The following is a 23,703-nucleotide window of genomic DNA, read 5'->3' as shown; positions in this document are numbered from 1 at the left end:
AGTTTGCTCACTCAGCCTTGCTTTCAGGAAGTTCTTAATTCAGAATAAATTTGTTTATTCAGGTTGACTTTATTTAGGATCTAAATGAATCTTCTGGTTTTGGTCAAATAAAATCTTAAAATCAGTACAAGAAAGATTTTGATTCAAAACCATTCACCATTAAACCCAGAATAAAATGTTGCATTGTACATTGCAATTTGTACATTGATGTCTTTTCCCAGATGAGTGCAGAGAAATGGTGTAAAAGATGAAAGGAAGGGGGTCTTCTCACCCATTTATGTATGGCATTGTAATCTTTTATTTAGTCCCCATGTGATTATTCATGGCTGCTTTCCAGATCTGACCTTAATGCAGTTAAAAATAGCAAAAGGGACTTTTGGGAATAGCAATCCAGTATGTCAAAAGGAAATTGAAGGAGCTGTTTTCCTAGTTCTCTCTTAAAAGCAATTAAGCCTACTTGCTGGAGGCATATGCAAACTATTGACCTACTTAGCAGCAGGTGACAAAATACATTCGCTTAGTCAGCCTGCCTCAGTGGCTACCATTCAACTGAAATGATAATAGAGTAGTTGCAGAAACGAAGGGGGTTCTAGATATTTTTACTAAGAGGCTTGGAGCAGCTGTTGCTTTAACATTCTTTGCTCCCTCTTTTTTTGTGATATCTATGACAACATAATGTCACATATTTATGCAGTGCATTTCTCCTCCCCATGAGTCATGAGGCAAGGCAGGATCACATCTAGAAAGGAAAAATAAAAAGATGTTAAACTGTGACAAAAGCTCTAAATGTCTTTCAGTGCCTTGTTTCACCTGCTCATAAAGCTAAACCTTCCAAAAATCTCAATGTTAAGAGGAATTCCCAATAAGAATGCATCAGGCCTTAATTAGATTGATAGGGTATTCCATAAACAGCTTCTTGTTATGCTTCGGGTGTTCTTTATAGCAGTTTTCCTTAGATATTGGAACACTGCTATCCTTTTATCCCAGTCCTTCTTTTCATTAAATTAGGATATACCCAATTCCTTTAACTATTCTTCCTATGTTTTAAGGTCTGATCATCTTTGTTGCTCTTCTCTGCACTCTTTCTACAATTTCAACTTTTTTTTTTACATCGTGACAACCAAAATTGGATGCAATATTCAGTGGTGGGTTCCTGATCCCGTTGCAACCAGTACGGTGCAACGGGGCCCGGCTTCCCCCACATGCACACATGCATCCTTACCTCTGTGACGTCTCTGCAAGGCTGCTCAGCAGAGCATTGCACAGGCGCCGTACACTCCATGTGCATGCACGGAAGTGCTGATGAGTTCAAATCGTGGCATGACAAAACCGCGCTCGACTAAAGCGCGCCCAATTAAACCGCGTCGCTGATGTCATCAACAGGGCGACAACAGCGAGCACGGAGAAAGAAGGGCGCTTTAGATAGCGCTTTGAAAGCAAGCCATTTCAAGTTAAGGTAAGGGTTAGGTTAAGGGTTAGGGTTAGGTTTAGGGTTAGGTTAAGGGTTAGGGTTAGGTTTAGGGTTAGGTTAAGGGTTAGGGTTAGGTTTAGGGTTACGTTAAGGGTTAGGATTAGGTTTAGGGTTAGGTTTAGGGTTAGGTTAAGGGTTAGGTTTAGGGTTAGGTTTAGGATTAGGTTTAGGTTTAGGGGAGTTAGGTTTAGGTTTAGGGGTTAATTTTAGGTTTAGCATTTACAGCGTGCTTCTGTCTCCGCGCTGTTGTCGCCCTGTGATGACGTCAACTACACGGTTTCGTCAATCGCGCTTTAGTCGAACGCGGTTTTGTGGTGGAACCAGTTCAAATATAGGTAAGGAGCTTGGGCAGGCGGGTAGGCCCTCTGGAGCACCGTACCAGAATGGTACCTGGTGCTCCCGACAGGCACCGGTACACCTGTATAGGACCGTACCACCTGCAACCTACCACTGGCAATATTCCACGTACTATCTTACCAAAGCACTATAAAGTGATACTAACACTTTGCATGATTTTTATTTTACCCCTCTTTTGAGGCAGCTTAAAAGTAGCTTTCTTTGCTGCTGTAGCACATTACTAGCTCATATTGAATTTATTATCTCCTAGGACTCTTAAGATCTCTCTCACAGTTTCTACTATTGAACCAGATGCTACCTATTCTATACCTGTGCCTTTGGTTTTTCATGCCTAAGTGTAGAGCCTTACTTTTTTTTCACCACTGAATTTCATTTTGTTAGATAGGGCTCAGTGTTCAAGTCTGTCAAGATCCTTTTTTAAGCCTATTTTCTGGAGATTTCTGCAAATTTGATAAGTTCCTTTCTATCCCTTCATCTAAATACACCTTGGATTACTGTCAGTCATCACTAAAGAATTTTTTAGGTTTTAGTCCTACTTTCAATGCTTTAAACTGCCTTAACTGGCATTACATCAGAACTATTTATTCTACAGGGTCATACTGTAATTTACTCCTACACCTATTTCATTCTATATCCCATCCATTTCCTTTTTGGGAGAAGTAAAGCAGAAACCATAGCTGGGAACAAAAATAGATTCTCTGAATCTGAAATACAGATTAGCCACAAAGGAACCTTGAAATGCGTTGGAATTACAGTGTTTAAAATTGGGCAGGAATTGTAGACTTTAGCATTTTGGGGGGAAGGAAGCACATCACTTGGAGAAATATGGGTCCTACATTTTCAATATTTCATAGAAGTTTTAAATGATGAAATGTACAAGATTAGAAATAAAGGCTATAAAGCTATAAGTTTCAGCATTGCCCGCAAGGGGAAACTGTTAGAAGAAGAAAAGAAGAGGCAATTATTGTTTGATTGTTTATGTGTATGGTGTTAAACCATACACATAAAAAGAAAGAAATGTCCTTCTGGGTTCAGCTCCAAGTGGGGAAGAAGACACTGGAGACATGGAAGCTGCTTGGAAAGATGGTTTATTATGGGACAGGGCCACATGGCTTGAGCCCTGAACAGAAAAGATGATCACATGCTTCAATGTTGGTGGAGAAGAAGAGAAAGGCTGAAGAAGGGGCTTGCAAGGCTTTTTATACCCTGTTTAGTCCCACCTCTCTGTTTCCTGTTCCTGTGTAAGAAATGTATTCTGATTGGTTGTCAGACTCCCATGGGGCCATGCAGGGGCTACTCTCTAGGCTGTTTTGAATCCCGGTATGGATGACTTCTCAGATGCCATGAGGCCAGTGGAGTAAAGTTCCAACATTATCATGCCTTTCCTCCTATCCCCCCTGGGGCTGCAGTGGAGAAGTCTTTATTATGTAAAGTGGACTAGCCTGGCCCATTAACAGTGGGGATGGGCAGGAAGCTACAGGCAACTATTCTGTCTTTTAAAACATATTTCTTTCTCCTCACATCCAGAGAAATATTCTGCCTTTTCAATATTTCCTAGGATATTTCATTTTTCTGGGAGAGGGCTGGATGATAACTTCCCACAACTGAAAGAAAACTATTAAAATGCAAAGCATCTAACATAAAAGTCCTGTTTACAATAAAAACTAAGCATAAGTGTAGTGGTTAAGGTGCTGCCATAGAAACCAAGAGATTGTGAGTTCTAGTCTGACCTTAGGCATGAGAGCCAGCTGGATTTGTTTGGGCTAGCCATTATCTCTCAGCCCAACTAACCTCTCAGTTTGATGATTTGGGGAAAATAGGAGGAGAAAGTAGTAGTATACATTATACATTGCCTTGCGTTATGTATAAAAGTAATAAATGTGGGATAAAAAATAAAATAAATAATTTGGTTTTAGTTCAGATACAGAAAGTTCTGAAAGCATTTTTATAGTAAATAGTTTAACCACATAAATAGAATTTCTAAATATTGTTCATTTAATAGGAAATGCACAGTTGACTATTCTGGCCAGCTCAAGTGATTTGTGATTCAAGAGAATCATAACTTCCAACTTCCAGGAATGATAAATTAGATAATTCAGAAGAACATGAGCAATTGATTCAGTTTCAGTGTCATGAGTATATATATAAAGGCTCTTAGTGTGGAATATTATCAAATCTCTCAATGAACACCATCAAGGTCATGACATCTAGGCAGGGACGTGCAGTCGGGGAGGCAGAGCCTCACCACTGTCATCATGAAAAGAAAAAAAAATGTAAAAGGAAAAAGGCAAGAGCTGAGGTCAGGCTGAGCTAGTTGCTGCCAGAGTCACCATGGAAGACTCTGCTTTAACTGTTTAAAAAAGCCTCTAAAAAGCGCCCTCTACAGGAGGAGGCAGGAGAACAACATGCCTCATCTATTCTGACTTTAGGCGTTTTATGATCACTCGAGCAGAGTTAAGCAAGGGTTAAAAGCCGAAAAATTCCTGACATAGATGAGGCATGTCGTTCTCCTGCCTCCTCCTGTAGAGGGGGCTTTTTAAGAGGCAGCGTTTCAAACAGGCCTCAACAGAAATACATCCAAACTCTAACTGAAGAAATGTATTTTTTTTATTGAACAAGGAACTCAGAGAATAAATCTTAGAAATTTAGATTGAATTATTTCTTGTGGCAATATTATTGTACATGCATTGCTGTGCATCCCAGAACAGAAGGCTTATTATCTTGGCTTTAAGAAATTTAAATGCTACTGGCATGCAATTATTCCCATTATGGCTTACCTACCTATTTAATGCAACAGAAGCTTTTAAAACCGCTGGTTTCAAGACTGAAATTCCAGCAAGTTGAAGACTGAAATACATGCCTAGGTACTTGACAGTTTTAACTTGCTCAATTTGGTTATTCATTTCTAGTTATGAGAGCGATAGATGGAATGCCTAGTAAATAAAGCCACTTTGGTATATGCATTAGATTCAACTGGGGGCCAGAAACGGAAGGTGGAATTTGGATTGACAATAATTTATTAATTAAATTTCGTGCCAGAATTCATTCTTTGTGGTGTTCTCATGGAACATCATTGTAAGCCATAGAAGACAGTCATTGATAGAAGTAGCTAAATGGTAAATGGGAGGAGAGGGGCCACGATGGTTCAGTGGTTAAGATGCTGAGTTTGTCAGCTTGAAACAGCCTGGGTTCAAGACCTGAGTACCGTGCAACAGGATGAGCTCCTATTATTCACCCCAGTTCAAAAGCAGGCAACTGTGAGTAGATGAATAAGTACCACTTTGGCGGGAAAGTTACTGCATTCTGTATTTTCATGTTGGCCACATGATGATGGAAACATCTCTGACACAATGCAACCTCCCGCAGTTGAGAATTAGATAAGCACCAACCCCTGGAGTCACAACTAGACATGAGGAACCTTTAAGTCTTTTAAATGGTAAAATGAATCAACCTTAAATGAATATACAGATTTATGTTTTAAAAAAGTCTCTGACACAAACTGCCTTATATACTTTCCAACGCGTTATTAGCTCAGTGTAGAAATGCTTAAAGCTAACCCCGTCTCCTCAGAATTCCTATTCCAAATCATCTAAATTTTGGTTTGACAGCGATGTCTGTGCTAAGGCTTAAGTAATTCTTGCTTGCAAAGCTGCAAGGGGTAAAAATAATTGTCATTCTCGGGATTTATTTTACTCCTTGAAAAAGGAGAACAGGTTTCTCCTCAGAAAGAAGATTCTGGTAAACCAACTGGCCGAATGGGACACATTTATTTAATCCAGAGCTTCTCAATCTTGGCACCTTTATGATGTGTGGACTTCAACTCTCCAAATTCCTGAGTGAACATGTTTTCCATTCTGGTGATAGACAGATCCTAAACCGATAGTGATGGAAGTTATAATTATAAGTGCCCCAGCCTCACTTTCCCAAAACAGTAAAGTGATTGAAATGTAATTGTCTCTTAGTGTATACACACTAGAAATGCCGATTTTGGGATAAATTGAGATACAAAATTTACATTTAAGGGCAATCGTGTAAATTAGAAATTTGCAGAGTGATACAAATATAGACCAAACTAGATTTGTATTGACAATAAACTGACAAGGATCAGATTTATAATAGTCTTTATCTATGGATATTAATGAGCAATAAATTGATACTATTTAATATGTACAATGTTTGATCATGTTGATGTTCATTTAAAATATTTTTTCAGAAATTCTCATCTATGCAAGATGAAAGGCGAAAAGGGAGAAGTAGCAGGTAATTGTCTTCTCAGTAAGCTGCAGATACAGCAATATTGTGAAGTAACAACAGGAATGCATTGAAATTTAAGAAAAAATAGTATGTAGACTAACTGAGAGGTGTAGACCCAACAGGAGGGGTGTCTATTAAAAGAGGAGTGTATTGTTGCAACTTGACATTTGTTTAGTAATGTTGTTATACAACCAATACCAAATAAAGGCTAATAATCTTCAATTTATCCTCTAGAATTTCCTTTGCTAAGCTAGGTTAAGTGAATTGCATCCGATTTTACTACCTTTTTTGTTAAGCAAATCATTGCAGTTGTTAAGTGAATCATACAGTTGTTAAATGAATATGGCTTCTATTTAATTTGCTTGTCAGAAGTCAGCTGAGAAAGTTTTAAATGATGATCACATGACCCCAGGATGTTGCAACCATCATAAATACATGCTGGTTGTCATGCATCTGAATTCTGATCACATGATCACGGGGATTCCGCAATGATCATAAGTACAAGGACCGGTTGTAAAACCCTTTTTTGAGTGCTATTGTAACTTTGAATGGTCGCTAAACAAATGACACATATCATCATGCAAATTATTCAAATCACTACAGAATTTGGTCCATAGCAGTTGTATCCATTGAATGGATACCCAGTAAATTAAGATTCCACTATTTTGTTAATCATGACACTTGCAAGTTAACACTGTTAATTGGTGAACATTTATTCTTGAATTTTGAAATATTTAGTTTATTCGTGTATTATAGTTTCCTAGTGTCACGTCAATAAATTGGAAAATACACTAAGTTGTGTATTTAACTTGAATTTTGCAACAATAGGTTCCATTATTAACTACATGCCATCCATAAATTGTGGCGTTCTTAATCCAGGCACTTGCTTACTGAAATCAAGTCCTCTCTTTCATAATGGCTCTACACCAAGTGTTAAACATATGCACAGCAATTATTTCTGTGTTCTTATTGATCAATATAAGCTATTCATTTATTTCTCAGCCTGACACAGCCCTGATAATGTCACTTTCTTAGTGATATGGCAAAATGCTGGAGTCTAAATTTAAATCTCTTGCAGCCTAAGCTTAGTGGAAACCTTGCCTGCCAAACTGCAGTGTCGGTGCATAGCGATGTTGAATACATAAATCCTTCTAAATAGCGGCTTATAAAGACAGGCCTAATGCACTTCAAATTATATCAGTAGAAATGGCGTTTCAGAAAATTGCCCAGTAATTGTAGAACTTTATAGCAAGGAACAGCTTTGAAATGCTAACTTGTGCATGCTTGCTATCAGTATTGAATGGAGCATTTAGAACTCTTGACTTTTTTTTAACAATAGCAATAGCAGTTAGACTTATATACCGCTTCATAGGGCTTTCACCCCTCTCTAAGCGGTTTACAGAGTCAGCATATCGCCCCCAACAATCTGGGTCCTCATTTCACCCACCTCGGAAGGATGGAAGGCTGAGTCAACCTTATTTATTTATTTTATTTATAAAATAAATAATTTTATTTATTTATAGTAAGACTTAGTGTAACATAAGAAGCCTGTGCTTCTATGGTCCAGAATGTTATGTGCATTCCAGGGTTACCAGTTACCAGCTTCTCGAGTGTCAATTTAGTGTGGTTTTTTTGCATGCCTTTTCCCTGTATTTTCCCCCCAATCAGTTGAAATCTCTTCTAACATCTCTCTCATCATATTGTTATTGGAACCTTGCAAAATTTCAGCATTCTAGAACAGTATCTGACAAGAGTTCACCCTGTCTTTGAGATCTTGAAAGGTCTCAGGTTCAGCTCCTAAGATTTAGGGCATTGATGTCTGCATATGCCCTTCTGCCAGCAAGATTTCTTGCCTAACCTAGTGAAGTCCAAAACAGCCAATTTTGTGCCAACCACTTCTCAAAACTTTAGCTGCCATTGGCTGTAATTAAGTCTATAGTCCTTTAGTTGTGACTTGGATTGTGCTTTAAAATTGCAGTCTTAAACTTGCATATTAGCTTATAAAAACATAAGGAAGATGGTGAAAATTTAAAAATTTTCACAGAATTGAGATGAAAACCTCACGTGCAAAATGTGAAAGGTAATCAGCATTGCCCTTAACGTAATTTGAGCCAGGATAATTTATCTACTTTTATTCTGGAAGTTCCTTTCCTTTTGATCTTTGTAGCTTTACAGATAAAATGCATAACAAAGAGGTAATATTTCTAGAGGAGTTCATGTACTATGTATCATGTACTCTCTTATCTTTTACTTGATAAGAGAGTACATGATACATTTTGATCTAGTTCATTAACATATGTAGTAATAATATATATACCGTGTTTCCCCAAAAATAAAACAGGGTCTTATTTTCTTTTTACCCCCGAAATAAGCGCTTGGCCTTATTTTTGGGGAGATCTTATTATTTTTGAGGTGCAGGAGGTGGCAAGTGTGGTCACCTCATGGCTGCTGCTATGTTACAACATTTTTAGGGAGGACTTATTTTGGGAGAAGGGCTTAGTTTAATGCATGCGCTCAAAGGGGCTTATTATCTGGGGAGGTCTTATTATCAGGGAAACACTATATGTGTAATACATATATACATATGTAATATTTATTTTGGTAGTCTGGGCAAGATACTGAATATAGAAGATCGATACTACCAAGAGTTTACATCTACTGATTTCGTCTCAAAGGATAGAAATGCCAGCACAAGAGGAAAGAATGTCCTGCAAGATCCTATCTCTGCAACATTAAGGAGTGCTGAAGGGTGAGCAGTTTCTCCAAAATGAGTATCTTAATGTTTACCAAATTAACTACAGGATTGTTGAACTTTTCTTATTTAAGAAGTCTTCCAATACAACCAGTAACTTAGATTGGGATCCTACAGAATCATCATCAAATGGAAGCTATAACCAACTTAATTTAAGAATGTAAATGGTTTTATTTGTTTAAGTAGTTCACATTCTGTTCTCCAAGGTTGTAAGCAGACATAATTCAAACGCACGTATCTAGACTAACTAAAATTGCATTTACAAAATTTAGATCCTATTGAGTTCACCAAAACCCTATTTTTAATTGTACGTAGATTCATTAGTTGTGCAGCAGAATCAGTATAAAATTCTTGAATAAAGGTAGGTCTTCCGAGTAGATGTGCAAAGGATGAGAGTGCTTAATTACAAGTCAAGATGGCCATAAGTCATATTGACATGTATAGCCAGTTTTTCAAATGCTCTCTTTTAGCCCCTTCAAAGGCCTTTGAAACCAATAAACCTCTTTCTCTTATTTGAAGTTCAGAGAGGCAGAAGATAAATGCAGCCTCATAAGAAAATGTGACATTTCTCGCAGTAGATTGTTTGACTTAGAAATTAGAGAAGGTGATACTGAATATTACATGATTGTTTGAGTAAGAAAGTAAGACTCATCAAAGAACAGTTATATCTGGTTTCTTCCAGGGTTATATAAAGGTAGAATTTTGTTATTATGTAACATGTTATCCAAAATGTTATTCCTTTGATTAAAGTATTGATATAATTTTAAAATTAAATCTGCCTGCTGTCCTGGGTCCTTAGTAGGGGTGTTCTAATCTGGGTGTGGCTGATGGGATAAAGATATACATGTCCCCTTGGTTTTTACTTTCTTATTTAACCGTTCTAATTTTAAGTACTTTGTATTGTCTTTTTTAAATTATTATTATTATTTTGCAAGCCACCCAATATTGCTGTAACTGTGAGATGGCTGGCATATTAAACACATACATACATACAGCAGGATGTTTGCCATCAAGTGAAATAGACTTAGTTCTCATTTACAGACACAGTTTTTGAAGTTTTCGTGGATAAGGGTTGTCTTCATCAGATGGTTGATGCTGGCAGTTTGCAGATTCATGGAGACTATAATTGTTGTATATCCTCACCTACCAAATGTGAATAATTCATGTTTCATCTGAGGAAACGAGATTTAGGTCCAAGTGCCAAGTTTTATTTTCACATGTACACAACACACAAACACATATACATGCATACGCACTTATTCTTTGTTTGTTTGTTTCCATGATTTCTCTCAGTTGAAATTGCACAGGTTGCAAATAAATTTCATTAACTATGCAAAGCCTTGTTAGCTAAGTCACTATTCTCATGGATTTCTTCATTTGCAGTATTAAATCTGTCATTTATTCTGGTAATTATGAGTGAAACTGGTGCAAGATTGCTACAGTACAACTACATAGAGTGCGGCTAGGAACTCGGAGCACTTAAATAGGCACACAAAGGTGCTTTTTCAAGAGGCAACTGGACTTCCTGGAACCAGAAAATCCAGCTGCCTCTTGAAAAAGCCCCATTGGGACAACCATGACCTAGATGACTGAAAATCTCAGTGGACTTAAATAGGCACATTTTGGCATGTCTAACAGCTAGCTACCCTGTGTAACATTTGTCCAGTAGATACAAATTGCTGAACAAAGCTAGTTGTGTAATAGCCATTTCCTGACCCAATGTTGAGATACTGCTTTTCACTGTGAACTTAAGATATCTGCAAAATCAAGAAATCTGTAAGTTTCTTTATGGTCAATTGACTGTGATTGATACATACATGCTCATTATCTATCATTATGAGATCAGATAATGATTTACGTGTATAAACAGCTTTGCACCAGAATATTCATGTATTCTTAAGCACCATCATTTCCCAAGAGCCTGGTTCACAAATTCAAGTCACAAATTTTCAAGATGTAATTTTCCATCATTATTGTAAGCTATTGTTCTCTCTTTGTCTCTCTCCCTCCCTCCCTCTCTGACTCTCCCACTCTCCCACTCTCTCTCTCTCTCCTTCCCAGTGTGCAAGGATGGTGAGTTAGCATCACAGGATTGGAAAGACTCAACTGATCATTTGACCCAATTGCTTGTTCTGAAACGGAGTATCTGTAATCTGAAAAAACAATGACCCCCTAGTTCTCAAACTGAAGATAACATCATTCAGTTAAGAAAACAAATGGATACCAGTAGTTCATTCCTATTTTTTTTCCTAACACTTCCACATAATCCTTTTTAATTGGTTACTACATGCCCATTGAATAAAACATGGTCTTTATTTGACATTCCCTCACACATAGCACATTTTCCCTTGCTGCAAAAGGCAATGTTTTGTCAGAGTGAAACAGCTGGAAATTTTCTTTCCCCTGAGGGTAGACTTAAGCAGTCAGTTAATAGTGTGTACTGAAGTAAATATTTTGATTTACCCTTTCTAAAATGTTTCTGTAATGTAATCCATAGGCCAAAGGTCCCTGGGATCCCGCTAAAAGAGAACGAAGATGAAGATTATCCTTTTGACTACCAAAAGCTACTCCGGAAGACTTCTCAACGCAGGCGCCTCCTTCAGAAATATTAGCAGCTGCTGCTACTGTTTGTTCTCCTTCTTCAGCATAATCTCTGCTTTTCTTCTTCTTCTTCTTTTTATTGGGGATGGGGTATAGAATTTCCGTATCCTTTTCTTTTGAATAAACTTCCCACATACATATACCGTATTTCTCTGAAAATAAGACCTCCCTGGATAATAAGCCCAATCGGACTTTTGAGCACATGAGCTAAAATAAACCATCCCCTGAAAATAAGCCCTCCCTGAAAATTTTGCAACACAGCAGCAGCCATGAGGTGACCATGCTCGCCACCTCCTGCACTTCAAAAATAATAAGACCTCATCAAAAACATGGCCAAGTGCTTATTTCGGTGGTGAAAAGAAAATAAGACCCTGGTATTAGCTGTGTATTTGGGTATATGAACATGTTGCCTTAGCCTCTTTCCAAAGGGAGATACTAGGCTTTGTTATAATGTTTGTTTATTTAAATATGCAAAAAGAAGTGAAAAATATTGTTCTCCTATAGGATATTCTTTTTGGAGGGAAGGGGAAGTACATTATATTTCATTTTGTTTTCCTACATGTTTTGCATAGCTTTATCTACATGGTTATATTGTTTATGATCTGCCTGGATCTTTGAACCTTCCACTTATATATTATGGTTCAGATGAAGTCAATTTAATTAATGTAAATGGATAAAGAAATAAGCCTTGAATGTTACAAGATGGAGGACTATACTGGAGGCAGTGCAGGTAATTTAAGAAGCAACTTTATTGTGAAAACCAACTTTCAAATGAGCTTTAGTCATATGGACATAATAAACACATACGAAACGTGACCTCTGTTTGTAGCAATATAGCTGTGACAACTAACCATTATCATTCATCATTTTGGTAGGCATTGTATTCAAGCAAGAAATGTTATACATGAGAGTAGCAGTTAAGCCCTGCTTGGGTAGAGAAACAATGATTTCAAAAGGGAGAACTATACAGGGGATTTGTATCCTCTTCATGCGAATCTGGTATTTAGGAGTTCATTTCTTTAAAAAAAAACCTTTAGTTTTCCTCTACTGTGATAGCAAATACAGTACAGATTCATTTATTTTGCCCCGGTTGCCTTAGAGCAAAAGAAATCCATGTGCTTCATTGGAAATAGTGGTTGTGGTGTTGTTGTTTTTGCATGAGTAGTTCAAAATTGGCTTGTAGGGTCTCTGCACAGTTGGAAAAATTATTTTCTCTCATGTTTTGACCAGATTATCCTGCAGCCGCTAGCAAATGTTATGGTGTAACAAAGACATTTTACATAATGCACTTTCATAAATGGAATATACATATACTACTAAAAAGAGAAATTGTGAAATTGCAGCAATGCCATCAAGTTCTTTGTAGTAGCTAAAATTACAAGCCATATAAATAATCGCTTTGGTTTTCATTAGTGTAGTGACTGTGTTAAAAGGGAAGAGACGGGCACAATGAACTGGGAAATGCATTGGGAATTTGTGTGTGTGAGTGTGCATATGTGCGCACGTGTCTGTCTGTGTGTGTGTGTGTGTGTGTGTGTGTGTGTGTATCCCCTTCCTAATGTGTATTTTGGAAAGATATATTAATGGCCTATATTATTACAACATTACAGGGTGTAAAGCTAGGTGAGATGAAGACTACATCTATTACAAATACTGTAGAATTTTTGAAATTAATGATCTTACATCTCAGTCCAAACTATTTTGGGATTTAATTCTAGTGAAGAGAACACTTTAGGGCCAATGAGAACAAAACATCCAAGATCATCTTGCACTACTTCGAAGCCCATTGTGATTTTGCTGTTATGTGCTCATCCACAGGAAGAAATCTAAGCCAGTTCTGCCCCTGTGAAGAGAGACTAGCTTTTCCCCTCTAGCCAATTTAAAAGGCAAGCAACTCCTGCTTCAATGAACTGAGACATGAACTAGCCCTGAGATAAATAAGACTCTGCAGTGTTTGTATTACAGATGCCCATCAAAGGCCTCCATGTTCCATGTGCAAACAAAGGAAGAGAGGCTGGCCCCATAGTTTAAAATCTGCTTTCCTCAAGAGGAAGTGGCTTTTCGCCACAAGCAGAGCAGAGGGAAAATCGGAAGGGCATCCTAATTTCAGATAAGACACCAAGGCTTATTCAGTTTGTCTTCATTGTGAAACATACATCTGTGCCCACCAAACATCTGCTCTGGACTTTGAAGCTCCCATATCTTTCTCATTCTGTTTCTGTAGTAACTACAATTTTTACACAGCGATTTGAAGATGACCAAATTCTTAATATGGGACGTTAAAAATTCCTTAACAGAATAGTATCACTTCTAACTTTTCTGAGTATGTGGTTTTGCTGGCAACAATATGTCAAATATTTGACGTGTTTTCTTCTACTCTTCCCATTGAGCCTCTTCCCTGGAATGTCCTGAGAATTTCTTATCTATATACTAACCAGATCTCACCTAACTTAGTTTATTTTCAAGCCAAAGTAAATTAAGTGACATAAGAGATGGGCAATTAAAATGCAAAACTAAGAGTAAAATTAGAGATTATTCTAAATGGATGCTTTGAAATCAATGCTTGGATTTTTTTTTTCATTTACTATAAAGGGGGAGATGATCACATTTCAAATGGAATTTTATCCCAGCCTAAATGTAAGCTACAGAAGAAACAATGCCTATGCAAAAATATATCAGTTGGGGAGGAGGGAGGGGCTCCTATTAACACTGAGAACAGAGGGACTCAACTTTCATTCTGATCACAGCTGGAGAGAAAAAGCACCCTGTTGCATGATTTGAGCCCAAGTGTGATTGCTCAAACCCAGTTGGAACAGGAGCAGAAAATGTACTGACCTCAAATGGCATTAGACTAACTCCAATTAATCCTGAGCAGGACCCATGATGGGACATGGGTAGTCTAGAATGCCTCACTTCCAGCCACTCCGGAGTTGGTGGTAAATGCCTGCAGCATAGCTTGACAGAGGAACTAATGAATTTGTCTCTGCTGTTCATTAACTCACAAATGTGTTTTTCAACAAGCCAGCTGAGGTCCTTCCTCATGCTACCTGTCCATGGACACAAGCCAGGGACTTGAACAGGATAAGAAGATAGCACACAGTAGCTACCAAGAGCAGTTTTCCTATAGGTAATGCTTCCCCATTTCTTCACTACTGCGGAAGCAAGAGGTGTCACCAAATTATACTCTCTCTGTATGAGAAGCATTGATGTTGATTTTTCTCTGTCCAAGTACACATATTTTTTTTGTCTTGGAGCCCTGCATTTTGATTCCAGCAGACAATGTATTCACTGCCTCTCTGAGAATACTGTGAAATCAGTTCACTAACAGGGCATCTTTGATGTACATCAACAAATTAATTGAAAGCTATTATCTGCCTGTAGATACCCCAGAGATAAAGCACACTCTAGGCAAGATTTATCGCCCCTCCAATATGCTTCCACATTTTTCAGTTGGCTAGAGGATAATGGGAGCTGAAATTCAACAGCTCTGGAAGATACCAGGGTAGGGAGACTTCTAGCTCAATATCTTGAGCATGTTATGGTCTAATTTATCTTAGAAAGAAAAACAGACAGCAGTGTCAACCAATTCCACCCAAAGCATAGATGGAAAGCAGTAGTGTTATCATGTAGTGAAGGTTTGGCCTCCTTCCCATCCCATTCCTTCTCCCAGACAAATATCGAGCTGAAGAGTTCAGGAGCAGGCACAATCAATAGGATGGCAAAATAAGAATGGTGTGTGTGTCAGAAGGGGAGAGAGATAAAGCAGCTATATAGCATTTGTTTTTCATGCTGATTGCCATCACTGAGGATGTATGTTTCCCACAGTGCTGCTTCTGCTTGGCTCACCAGCCACAAAGGGAGCAGAAATTGTCTGACCTGTCTCATAAAATGGCTAAGTTGGTCCTATAACACATGAAAATTATCACCCTGGTCATACAAGGATTGGTGGTTATCAGATGCTGTGGAAAGAAAGTTTCCCAAAATAATGGGAGATGATATTTGCATGACCCTTGCTTACAGCTTCATGACAAAGCTTTTTTTTTCCAAAAGCAATTTCCAAAGCTTGTTTTAAAATAGAAAACAGATGGCAAGAAACTTTCTTCTGACACGAGGAACAGCCAAACCATGCAAATCGGCAAGGGAGAGAGATTTGCCCTACTCTACTGTTAGCTATAGCATCACTAGCTAGGGAAAGTGCTTGTTTGAATCTCTTGTGGGTGATATGGCCAACAAGTGTCCATCAACTTGTAACTTTTTTCCTAGGCCAAATTGACTCTGGGTATTTCTGTCCACCGAATCTCTAGATGGGCCAACTGTTCAGATCCGGAGCACAAAATGTCTATAGAATCAGGACAGGGTTTTCAGAGCCCAACCAGGTGCTTCAGTAGCTGAAGTATGGCTGGTGCTCCTCAAAGGAGGAGGAGGTGGGAGAGGGAGCCTTTGTGGTCCCTGCTAGATCTGTTTTTCCATTATGGATCGCCGAGTTGTTGCCGCTTTGAGCCTGAGCAACGTTGCCACTCCAAAGACAAGTCACGCACTGCTGGCTCCTTGCGACGTGCGTGATGTGTATCGATCCCTCTGTTCTCCGTCTTGCGTGGGACGAAGAATTCCTGACCTCGTCCCTGCGGCGCCCTCTCTTAAGCACAGCCCTTGAAGGCTGGATCCAGATGTGATCCGAAGCATCCTTCTACCCTTTCAAGACGGCCACCGGAGCAGATTCCCAATCCTGCCTTCTCCTCCCGGTCTTTCTCCTCCTCTCAGACGCCTGAAGGGCCTCTCCTGTTTTGACGCTCCTTTGCTTATTTTGCTGCAGCCTGAGGCGGCCCCAGTTGGACTGGGCTGCTCGTGCTGCCTGCCAGGATCACAGCAGCAGGTGGCCATTCGCTAACTGTCGCTTGAAGGCAAAGCTCCCGCCGCCGTCGCGCCTCCTCTCAGCCACTGCTTCTGAAGGCGAGTCAGCGGCGGGTCAGTAGCGCGGAAAGCGCTCAGCACGAGTGTCTGCCCAACTGGCGCGCCCAGGTCTTCAGTGAGAGAGGAAACCACTCGCTCAGAGCCACTCCGCCATCCACGTCGCGCTCAATCAGGCCCGCGTCCTCATTGCAACCCTCTCCCTCCCCCCCCCGGAACGCATTCACCCCGGCTTCTCCCGCGCCCTCCCTCCCTTCCCCCAGTCTCTCACGCACCCCCCGCCTCGTCCCGGCTTTCACGGCGGCGTCTCTGTCTCCCGCGCACACACCACCCAGGCGCTCCGGCTGCACTTCAGCGGCTTCCCAGCGGCTCCTCAGATGGCAACTCCGGGAGCTGGATTTTGGTCCTTCGGGACTGAGGAGGGATCTGGCGATCCAGACAACCCAGGTCCAGGTAAGAATCTCCGGCCCGCCTTTCTTGGGCACATAGTCAGACCGCCGGGAGAACGGATGGCAACCCGAAGCCACCCGCCCGCGCGAAGTTGCTCCTCGCCTAAGTCTTCCAGGACTTTTGGCATCTCCCCGCCCTGAAAGGAGAAGCGGCTGCCGGTCCCCCCAATTGACTGGGCAGAGAGCTTCAGACCATGACAGCCCAGTCGGTCCCATTTTAGTCTGAAGAGACATTTACCTGTTGGCCAAGGAGACCTTGCCCTGGCGTCGAAATGAGGGCGAATCCGGGCTTTCCGGCGGCGGCGAGGAGACGCGCCAAAGATCACCAACGACGCAAAGTGAAGTGGAAAGAAGGGCGGGTTGGGTGGGTGCAGGTGATGAGGTCGGCAACCCTGGATGCGCCGCGATACTGCCTTTTTTTTTTTTTTTTTTTTTTTTTTTTTTTTTTGAGCCGCTGGCTACAAATAAGGTCACTAGAGAAATACGGGCAAGGGGCTGGGATGATGGAAGCTGTGGCCGGCTGCAAAAGACCCTCTTAGAAAGTTATAGGTGTCACCACCCACCCTCGGATTTAAGGGCGATCCACGGACAGAGCGGTTGAGGCTTGCTTTCTTGAGCTTAACATCTTTCTCAGAGGGAAAAGGCGGAAAGCAACCCGCGCAGCTCTATCCCACTGCTCAGGAGGCAAAAGCCCCTGAGAGGGTTGCAGCCGATGGACCCTCACTCCGCTACTCACAAAGCTGATTGAAAGAAATAAAGAATGTAGTCGTAGTCTATTGTGTGATACGACCCATCCACTGAAATCTACCCATCCATCTAATGCCAATATCTTGTTCTCCTCTGCCCTTAGCCAAAGCCTGGTGCCAGGCTGCCCAGAAGTTTACTGGAGGCATTTCAACCAAACTCTGCGGTAAGCATCTACCCCAAGAGGGTCCCCAAATCACCGAAAGAATTGTTTTTCTTTTTTAAAAATGATGATAATGATGATGATGATGATGATGATGATGATGATGATGATGATGATGATGATAATTTCGGCAATCAAAGTAATCTCCTCAAAGTCTCAACGACGCTTTCAAAGGAAATCTGGAGATTTGGCGATCCTTGGAAGCGTGGAGGCAAGGGGAGACATTGGAATTGGGGAGGAGGGGGGGGGGCGTTTCGCTCCAGTCCCCGCGGTGCCATTGACGCTTCGCCCTTTGTGTCTTTGTTAGCTCTGCTCTACGGAGATGGCGACAAGACCACAGAAACGGGAGCGACGAAGGCAGACCCTGATTCGGCCGCCAGAAAGTGGGCTTGTACCTGCAGCAAAAAGCCTTGCGCTTGCCAGAAAGGGGAGCTCAGCTATGCTTTCCTGCACGCCTCAGGTAATTGGCCTCCAGCCCGCCCAGGACTTGGCGGCGGAGTCTTAAAAGGAGGGTGGGTAGTCAGACGTTTTGGAAGCATTGTGCCACTCATTTGCCCCTCGAGGTGAGGCGTGCGCCACCCCGTCCTGCAAAAGGAGCGTAGGTCAGATACCAGCTCCCTGTATATTCTCATTCAGCCACCACAAGAAGAAAATAATATGTTTTTCGGTTTCGCAGAGATGCCTTCACCTCCCGTCTCCATTTTTGTATATATTCTTTCTATATCGCAACGATTCCAACGTTGGAAAATCAGTTGAAACCTGCCTAAGCAAGAACTAGATTAGCTTCGGTTTAACTCCAGAAACACTACCAAAAAAACACACACACACACTTCCCGTTGATTCCAAGCCAAATGAATTAGTTTTTCTTCATTTAAGTACAACTATTCCTACAGTGAATTTTTTGCTTTGTTTTGTTTTATGGGCTATTTCTAAATTCTTTAATTTCAAATCCCACCACGTCTCTCCAGGGCCAAGGAATACTCAGAATAGATCGATGGACAACGCGTGTGTGTTTGTGTGTGTGTGTACGCGCGCGTGTGCGTGGTGGGGGGGCAGGCAGGAAGAAATGTAGAAATTTTGAATCAGTCTTTTAAATTTGGAAGTGCTTGCCAAGAAGAATATTTATGGGACATGAATCATTCTGGCTCAATAAATCTATTTGAAAACAATCTACCATATATTGCTAGATGGCAATATATATATAACCAATAAATCGCATTCTTTGACATCACACAGAAGCTGGTTCGAATAATGTCAATGGCTACCCATCCCATAACATTGTTCCTTGTCGGAGAACTGTTGTCAAATTGACGGTTGATTCAGCACCACTTGGTAGAGGACAGCGACCAAACCGATTTTAAGTCATTTTATAAACCTAAATTGAGGCAAATGGGGGAGGAGTAATGGTATTGGCAGTATGTGTCTCATTTTTCAAACAAAACTATTTGATTTTTTAAAAAAATAACATGTCAAATATTTAAAATATTAATTCTTAAATATTGATTTCTATATTGACAATGACAGTGACACTGTTTTGACAGTGACGTTAAAGTATATTTCATAATCGTGCATCTCTCCCTGTGATTTGAACTGTATGTTTATACAAACAGCAAAGCTTTTAGATATATTAAAGACCTGCACATTATTACAGGTAATAAAATAAATACAGTCTGCCTCCGCTGTTTCTATTTCAAGCATAAGGGTCTGCAAGGGTCGCATCTTGTTTGTTCCTTCTCTGCAGATCTTCTGCCGGCTTCAGAGGGGGAAGCGATTACCTTGGCTTTCCTACAAGATGTGATGGACATTTTGCTCCAGTATATGGTGACGAATTTCGACCGATCCACTAAAGTGATTGATTTCCACTACCCAAACGAGCTGCTTCAGGAATATAACTGGGAATTGGCGGATCAGCCCCAAACCTTGGAGGAAATTCTGTTGACTTGCAGGACGGCGCTGAAATACGCCATCAAAACAGGTATGCTGGGCTCGGCCGACCGCGACCAACCTAGGTTTTCGCTATTGATCATCTTGGGCGCTGCAGCCTTTTCGTGCTGGGCCTTTAAGGGAAAGAGCTGCAATTTCTGGGCAGGGCGAGAGAAGAGGGGGGGCGGCATTAATTCCATTCCGCCGCGGCTAGTGGGTAGGACTCAGGACAGTAGCGGTCAGTGGGAGGCCGGACACTTGAAGGACAACAATTGCTTGCCATGTTTGTGAGAGGAGGGGGGGTGGGTTGATTCTGAGGACAGAATCTTCCTCTCCCTTCCCCCCCACCTTTAAAAAGTGCACAATTTGAAAAAGTAAACCCACTTCACCTACCCGTTTCTTTATATCTCCTCCGACACAGTGCGTACAGCTAACCGGAGGTCTATTATTTCTGTTTCTTTCGCTTTTTTAAAGGAATTTTAAAGTATTTTCTGGCTGGATAAATCCGACCCAAACGGAATTGGCTGGAGTGAGGTGGACAGTAAATGCGTGCCTCTCCATGGCTGGACTGAAACGGTGTATAGACCATGCCATACTAATGATTTATGGCGTCTTATACTGTCATCTGACCATTGCTATGCCAATACATCAATAAGACAGACATTATAGCGCCACAGCGATGGCTGGGTGACCCTCGAAGACGCTATAAATCACTCGTGAGGCAATCGCTTTTGGGGTGGACGGTGGGTGGGAACAAAGGGATGGTCTCAGGCGAAGAGGAGGATAAAGGAAACAGAGGAGCAGAGCAACCGGGCAAGAAACGAGATATCCATTGAATAGGCGAGCTCTTCGTTTGCGCCCGGTCATACAATATTCTATTGTTGTCATTACACCGTGATGCCCATAGCAAACGGCAGCTAGCACCCGATAGGATTCCATGGGTGAACTCACTCCGCCAATGACTTCGTTCCCTCAACCCTAGCTAGTGCCACCAAATCACGCTGACTTCTATGGCGGTACGGCTGAGTGACAAGACTTGTGTTCCAGGGCATCTCGGAGGCATCCAACTGGTGAAGGAAGCCTCGTCCAGACTCTAATTTTTGTAGAAGTTACTGTTCTTCTCGCTTCCTTCTCCCTCTTCTTCTGCTTTCACGGGACACTTGGCTCTCTTCCTGCCAGAGATTAAAGTGGCTGGAAGCCTTCTTGGGAGTAAGCCAATGCGGGGCGGGTCGGCTCTTGCACGACCTTCGCGGCTGATGGCCAGCTTCTCGAGATGCCAATGGAAGGAGGTCCCAGAACAGCACAGCTTCTCTTTATCCGTGCACGGTTCTTCTGCCTAGGTTCGCAAATTTGAGGGAGAAGATCGAGAAAGAAGGGGTGCCAAATTTATGCGTTTGGTTGGATCTTGGTGTGTCAACCGCTTTCTTTGTTGCTGAAGCTGCCCTGCCTTGAATTTCGTTGCTAGCAAGGTTTTCTTTCTTTTCTTCCCCCCTTCCCGCCCCCAGTGTACGTTTGGCAACAGTTATTTTTAAGAATATCCCTGCCAGATCAGAATGTGGGAGCCATGATTGGTTGCGTAACTGGGTCGACGGACGGATTTAGGATTCATCCATCCATCCCTGGTTGCAAATGAGTCCGTTTAATTTCCAAACATTCCTCTTCGGGGACGCGACCTCTTACTAATTCTACATACTGGCAGTTCTCGAAAAGGTGGCGTTTCTTTCCCTTTAAAAGAGGGGGCAGCTTTTTACAGCCTCATCCTTTTTCGCTCTCTTGGAAATCACCTCTGCAGCTTTCCTCGGATTTAAACCCAAGGAGGCCTTTTTTTAAAAAAAAAAATTAAGCTTATTTTAATGACAGATTAAGAAATAGCTACTCGCATTTGAGAGAAACCTGCACTGGAATTCAGGCCATTGCAAGAAAACCTAGCAATCTCGGTGGATTTGTTAGACAGTGATAAGAAAATCTGAAAGTAGACAATTCTGTTCTTCTTCAGCCTCCCAGCCGAAAGATTCAGTCGAAGTTAGTTCTTTTTAGTTTGTAGACCCCGGATTTATCATTAACTGAATGAGAGAGAGGTTGTCGTTTAAAGGACCTCCTGATGTCCACCAGATGTGCTGAACTCCAGAATTTTCATGCCCAGCTCCAGTCTTCCTTTGGGAGAAAGCTGAGATAAACAACAATAGATTTATTGTGGGCCCTATGTGGGCCAGAGCACATTTCCTGCAGCTGGACATTCTGCAGCTCACACCAAGAATTGGACCATTTCCATGATTTTGAGTCCATCAGCATCCATGTGTTCCTCCAATTTGCTGGAATGGTCCTTCTTTTCCAAGGAGTTGCTGGTTGAAGAAACCCATTCGAAGTAGCTAAGCCCAATCAAAGGCAGGATAGTTGCCTGAATCACAATGAGAACCCATGAATAAGCTTACAGGAAGGTCCAAGAAACCATTCCCAGTTGTCCACAGAAGGATAGTGGATAGGGCAGGAAGGCCACATGAAGTTAGATCTTCCTCCCTCCCTGCAGGAAGGCTTTTGCAAGATCTGACCAGAAGAAAAGAGCTGAAGTGGTATTGAGAATGGAGGGGAAGTCTCACACATTCATACAGATATTTCATTGAGAGATGTGTGCATGCCCATGCATGCAAAGACCCACATATAAGTTGACACAGGTTTGTCTGTATTAAAAAATCCATAAATCAGATTTCCCCCCCAAGAGTTGCAACTACTGTTCATTTATCATGTGAATAACACAGCTAATGTGTTTCACACACACACATATATCCGACTTTGAGCAGGGGAGGAGGAGCCTATTATGCATCACTTCCTTACAGGGAAAAGAGAATGTATTATTTCATCCAACCCACTCTGTCCAACATAAGAAAATGCAATTAGATAAATAGGAGGCAATGCTTAAATGATCAGTTGGTTACTGATCCATTTGGATGACATCCCACAGTTTGCTGTGATATCTGATCTGCTTATGGGTATCACAATTTTCTCCCTGAATATTCCCCAGAGATGGACTTCAGATGGACTTCAGTTCCAAAATTATTCCAGACAACATGACAATTGTTGAGAACTCCAGGTGAGTGGAGTGCCCAGACTGGTATAAATTAGATCAGAAATCAGGTAAATTTCCTTCAACCTTCCAGAACTACTAAATTTCAGAATAATCTGCTGCCTGTACTGGGACCTGAAATTTAGGCCAAGTGAAGAGTAGCAGACTGGCAAAGGCTGAACTAAACTGAGAGAGATGGAATGAAAGACATATTGTTATTTAGATGTGCTCCAATACTGGAGGTTTTAAAAAAGAGATTGGACTATTTGTTTGAAATGGTATGGGGGGGTGGACTAGAAGACCTCCAAGGTCCCTTCCAACTCTGTTTTTCTGTTAAATCTTTTGAAACCCAAGGATTTCCCCCATTTACTTGGCTAGAATACAGATTTAGACAGAAAACCATGTCTGATACTGTTAGAGACACTTAAAATTAGCAAGTATAAAATTTGCTAACCCAATTGCCAAGCTGTATGCCTGCCACAGTAATGAGACAGGTTTAGCATATGACTTAGTCAACGAACTGTGATTAGACATCTGGGACTGCATTGCTACGGTATATGTTTACCTGTGGTTAAACGAAAAATGTTTATGCCATTAATCCAGTGTTTTAGATGTTTCTCACACACTAACCTATAAATAAACTATGGGGCTTCTGCAGTATCTGATTCCAAAATATGGTTCAAAATGTTCAATGATCTTTGGATCTCTTGCAGTTTGTTTTCCTGGAAAAACCTGTTATCTGCAAATACCCTGGATTTAAAAAGAGTTTTCTCTATTGCTGAAAATCACAAGTGCAAGGATTCCCATTAAGAAGAAAAGAACTTGGAGACAGGATTTCTAAAAAGCTCCTTATGATTCATTGACATACAAATTGAATGCAACAAACACGCAAGTGTATCCCTCGGTGCTTCCTCGAATGTGAGAATTGTTTAGTTCAGCTTTGCTCAGCCCAGCGCCCTGCAGGGTGTGTTGGATTTGGCCACCGCTCCTGTGGCCACAATGGCACGCCAAGGAATTTGG

General features: G+C 41.1%; 2 protein-coding genes across 2 annotated transcripts in view; both read left to right on the top strand.

Annotated features, from left to right (window-relative positions):
• Positions 1–11,446, top strand: part of MYO3A (myosin IIIA) — a 137,728-nt gene extending 126,282 nt beyond the window's left edge. Inside the window, exons 31-33 of the mRNA XM_032235048.1 lie at positions 6,042–6,088; positions 8,688–8,831; positions 11,332–11,446. Coding sequence (XP_032090939.1) covers positions 6,042–6,088; positions 8,688–8,831; positions 11,332–11,446 — 306 coding nt within the window. The remainder of the gene's footprint in view (positions 1–6,041; positions 6,089–8,687; positions 8,832–11,331) is intronic.
• A 5,274-nt stretch (positions 11,447–16,720) lies between these two features.
• Positions 16,721–23,703, top strand: part of GAD2 (glutamate decarboxylase 2) — a 42,106-nt gene continuing 35,123 nt past the window's right edge. The window contains exons 1-4 of the mRNA XM_032237272.1: positions 16,721–16,796; positions 17,643–17,702; positions 18,007–18,159; positions 19,441–19,674. Coding sequence (XP_032093163.1) covers positions 16,721–16,796; positions 17,643–17,702; positions 18,007–18,159; positions 19,441–19,674 — 523 coding nt within the window. The remainder of the gene's footprint in view (positions 16,797–17,642; positions 17,703–18,006; positions 18,160–19,440; positions 19,675–23,703) is intronic.

The sequence above is a fragment of the Thamnophis elegans genome, chromosome Z, assembly GCF_009769535.1.
Source record: "Thamnophis elegans isolate rThaEle1 chromosome Z, rThaEle1.pri, whole genome shotgun sequence".
NCBI classification, from domain to species: Eukaryota; Metazoa; Chordata; class Lepidosauria; order Squamata; family Colubridae; genus Thamnophis; species Thamnophis elegans.
This window is presented reverse-complemented; position numbering and strand designations above follow the sequence as displayed.